The sequence below is a fragment of the Nanorana parkeri genome, unplaced genomic scaffold, assembly GCF_000935625.1.
Source record: "Nanorana parkeri isolate BGI_ZX_2015 unplaced genomic scaffold, ASM93562v1 scaffold1223, whole genome shotgun sequence".
Lineage (NCBI taxonomy): Eukaryota > Metazoa > Chordata > Amphibia > Anura > Dicroglossidae > Nanorana > Nanorana parkeri.
Window position 1 is genome coordinate 238,520 of NW_017307491.1, and position 4,305 is coordinate 242,824.

A 4,305-nucleotide genomic window follows, 5' to 3' on the forward strand; every position below is an offset into this window, starting at 1 on the left:
CTAACTCCTATATCCCTCCTCTGTACCTACTCCACCAACTCCTATACCCGTCCTCTGTATGTAATCCCCAACTCCTATACCCCTCCTCTGCCCTGTTTAGACTCCTGATATTTCCCCAAAGCCCCTTAACAGTGAAGTTAAAAAAAACAATAAAAAAAAGCACCCCCCAATTATAAAAAAAAAACAAAAAAACAAAATCGTTAGTTGCAGCCCTACTTTGATCTGGATCTCAATACCGAAAAATAAATTTGAGAGTGTTTTATACTATTTTAACTAATTTCTTAGTTATGAAAAACGCAAAATATTTTTTATTTTAAATACCTTTGTGTTAAGTCGGGAAAGCTCGTAACACTTTTCTGATAGATTCAACACCTGCAAAACAACAAGAAAACAAAATTGCAGTGGCAGCTATAAGAGCCATAAAATATAACCATTATGATGTATATTAATCTATTATATGACTTCCTCACTTATCTATAAAACATCCTGAGTTACTATCCATTATATGTGTGGCAATTACATTCTACAGATTCACTGAGAAATCACTGATCTTCCCAAAGCATTAACTCCTTAGGTTGCCCATGTTAGTTCTTAAGTGCTAGTTTTCACCAGCCCCAGTGCTTTCCGGCCCGATTCGGTGCTGGAATGTACTGGACCACATACCGGCCAGCTCCCTGCGATCTAGGGTGGGAGGGAGCATAGTGGTGCATTGAAGTCAATGGCATCGCAGCCACGGTCCCTGGCCGCAATGAGATTGCCTGCGTGGCACATTAATGCCTGCGTTCCGGTCCGGTGCAGTCAGAAAAAATGCTGCATGCGCTATTTTTCTGTACAAATTCTCAGAGAACAAATCAGTCACAAAATGGTTCTGCCAGGTGAGATTGAGGAGTGGTCTGGTGCTCCAGTGATTTGTTTGAAGATCGACCGAGATGTCCATACCTTTATTTATTTACTAGCAGGGTTATTCACAAAAGGTGAAGGGTTTGGAGAAGGCAGGAGAAGTGAACAATCAAGGAAGACATAGCTGAGCTGCAAAGTGAGCTGAATTTGAGAATTTTTTCCAAATCAGCTATTTTGGCCTAAATTGTTCACTTCTCCTGCCTTCTGCAAATGTTTCACCCATTTTGAAAAACCCTGTAGGACTCCTGGGCTTGTTCAAACCAGCCCCAGTGCGTTCTGGCCCTATTCGAGATCTCCCTCTGCCCACAAATGCAGAGGGAGCATGGAGCCGGCTTCCCTTTCAATCAGGAAGCCAGGCAGTGGGTTATGACCCGCCTCCCTGATTGGTCAGGAAGCCAGGCTGCCTAGGAACAACTGAAGCCGACTTCCCAGCCATGCAGGAAGCCATGAGGCGGGTCAAGACATGCTGTATGGCTTCCTGAATGGCTAGAAAGCTAGCTTCACCAGTTGCTAGGCAGCTTGGCTTCCTGACCAATCAGGAAGCCAGATGGCATCTCATGACTCGCAGCCCAGCCTCCTGATTGGTCAGGAAGCCAGGCACCCTCAGTAAGTGAAGCCAGTGATGTTTCGCTAGAACACCGGCTTCACAGGCAATCATGAAGCTGGGTGACAGGCCATGATCTGCCTGACTTCCTGCTAATCTGGGCACACGGCACCGGTACTTGTACTCAACAGAAAAATACGGTATCGGTACATCCCTAGTCAAAGTAATATTAAAGTAATATTAAGTAGTACTGCCCCAGCAACCAGTATTTTCAGACGAGGTCAACAATATTCCTCTTAGCAAAGTTTTGTAATGCTTTATCAAACATATCTTTGTGCCAGAGAGACAAATTGTTTGAGAAGAGAGGAGAAAAAAGCAAAATATTTTGACTAGGAACACTTTGTTCATGACTAGCACAAATGTGCCCATCCCAGAACAGGCAAGGTTATGGTACATTGTGCATTGGGGGGAGGGGTGTTGCAGGTGAGGTGGTGTGAGCAAGGGAGTGTAAATATACGAAAAATTAAGCATGGGGTTTAAAGAGGTGCATACCATTGCAAGCTTAGATTTAAAAAAAAAACATGTAGTTTGTCCATATGTACCCGGAATTTAATACAATACTAATACATATAAAAGTTAAAAACCCAGATAGGAACCACAATTCCATCATTCCTTGTTATGCAGCCAAATTACATACAAATACCAATGTAAAAGATCTATTGTTGTCCATATTGGTCTTTAGAGATCCTTGTATGTTTGATCAATTCAGGTTTTTCCAAGGCTTGCATATTCAAGGTTATTTCGCTTATGTGCTTCTTCAGGTAACTTAGGTAACCAATCTGATATAAAAATATATATAATCGGAATATATATATTTATATACACACACATATACACACGCACAGGGCTTCCCGACGAATAGCTTCCCAGCTGGCCGTTGTAATTACACGGCTGGCCACTTTGCCTTTAAGCGATCGGGCGTCTCTAGATGTCTCGAGACCCGCAGTACCCGGGACCGGCACGGCTGCTCTGTGACAGGAGATCAAAGGGAGATTTACCACCATTTGAGCAACTCTGCTCACAAGATGAGCCCTCCCGACACACACTTTCCTTCTGCTACAGATTGTTGATCCAACCACCGGACCCAGATCACTTGTGGTTTATATCACGATGGGAGGGAGAACTACAGATCTGCTTTACCCCGGAAACTACGGAGAAGTTACTTACACTCTCCTACCGTTCTTCCATCAGTAATAGATACCAAGAGTCGGGCTGTAAGATCGTGACTAGATGGTACCGTACTCCACAATCCCACCACGCACTATTCCCTGAGTCACCTGACCTATGTTGGCGTTGCCAACAACCCGGGGCAGGAATGCTACACATCTTCTGGTCCTGCCCGACCCTCCGACGGTTTTGGGAAAAAGTGCGCGCTCTTGCTCAGAAATGTACGGATGTCCAGGTGCCCGAGGACCCGACCTTCTTTCTCCTCCCCCATAACACCATCCCGCTGCGCTCTTATACCAATTCCTTGATTAGACACGTGGTAAATGCCGCCCGGGCATGTATTCCAGCCCTCTGGAAGAAGCCCCCCTCATAGGCCAAGTTCTAGACCGTATCCATGATATATACATCATGGAAGATCTCACGAGCTCCATTAAACATACCTCTGCCTCAGTCGCTCGAACCTGGTTCCCCTGGATTGAATACATTCGGTCCCCTGACTATCTTGCCCTTAGATAGGAGAACGCTGATCTGCTACTGATGGGGAAACCTTATCCCAGGGTTGCCCACAAGGTTGATTGCGATCTACCAGTCACTGGTAGATCGCCATGTCCTCTCCTCCGGCCGCTTCTCTGGATCGCCGCTGCTCTCCCCAGCGGGGATCCGAGAAGAAGTGAAGGAACCGGCGGCGGGGGAGGGCAGAGGACAGAGCCGCTGTCACTAACTAATGCAGAGCAGTGAGGAGAGAGAGACGCTCGGCCAGGATCTGACAGCCGGCGCCTCACTCTCCCCTCACTGCTCGTCCGTTCTGTCACAGCGGCTGGAATGCACTGGAATGTAAGCAGGCCGACTCTCTGCGTTCTGGTGCGGGAGGGGGTGTGGAGCTGTATTGAAGTCAATGGCATCGCCCACAGTGCGATCGCCCGCACTCGGGACGCAGGCACATTAGTACCTGCATTCCGGTCCAGTGCGATCTGCAAAAATAGTGCTTGCAGCATTTTTGCGGATCGCACTGGACTGGAACACAGGCACTAATGCAGGCGATCGCACTGTGGGCGAGGGGCCTGCCTGCGCAGCCCACGCCCCCTCCCGCCCCTGAATGCAAGTGTTTTTTCGTTGGTAGATCTCAATGAGCTCGTCATTTGAAAAGTAGATCTCCAGACGAAAAATAGTGGGCGCCCCTGCCTTATCCCATCTCCTCTCTGCCTTCCCCACTTTTTTCAGTTATATGCCTTACTACCATTTCTTTCTCTTTGGTGATCTAGTAACTACCGGCCCATTTATACCGTATTCTTTTATCCTTCCCGTCACTTAACCCCTTACCCACACAACCTATTCACATTCACTTGCCTAACACTGTTTTTTTTTCTTGTTTTGTTTTGCACACTAAAGTTCTAAAAACGACATCTCTTACGCATGCTATTGAAAGGATGTCATTTCACTTAGGGCTAGTTCACACCAAGCGCGGAGCAGGTGCAGAGCAGGTGCAGAGCAGAGCAGGTGCAGACCGGATCAAAACTGCGTCCAATGTATTTCTATGGTATTTTTAGGCCCCATTCCCACCTGAACAGGAAGCACCATTTATTGGAGAGTATGCCCTCCACAACCCTGCGTGCTCTGGTGAGCCTATAATTGAA

General features: G+C 46.9%; 1 protein-coding gene across 1 annotated transcript in view; it reads right to left on the minus strand.

Moving 5' to 3' along the window:
- Nucleotides 1–4,305, minus strand: part of LOC108797077 (tensin-3-like) — a 143,105-nt gene that overhangs the window by 85,800 nt on the left and 53,000 nt on the right. Inside the window, exon 3 of the mRNA XM_018568643.1 lies at nucleotides 322–372. Within this exon, the coding sequence (XP_018424145.1) occupies nucleotides 322–372 (51 nt within the window). The remainder of the gene's footprint in view (nucleotides 1–321; nucleotides 373–4,305) is intronic.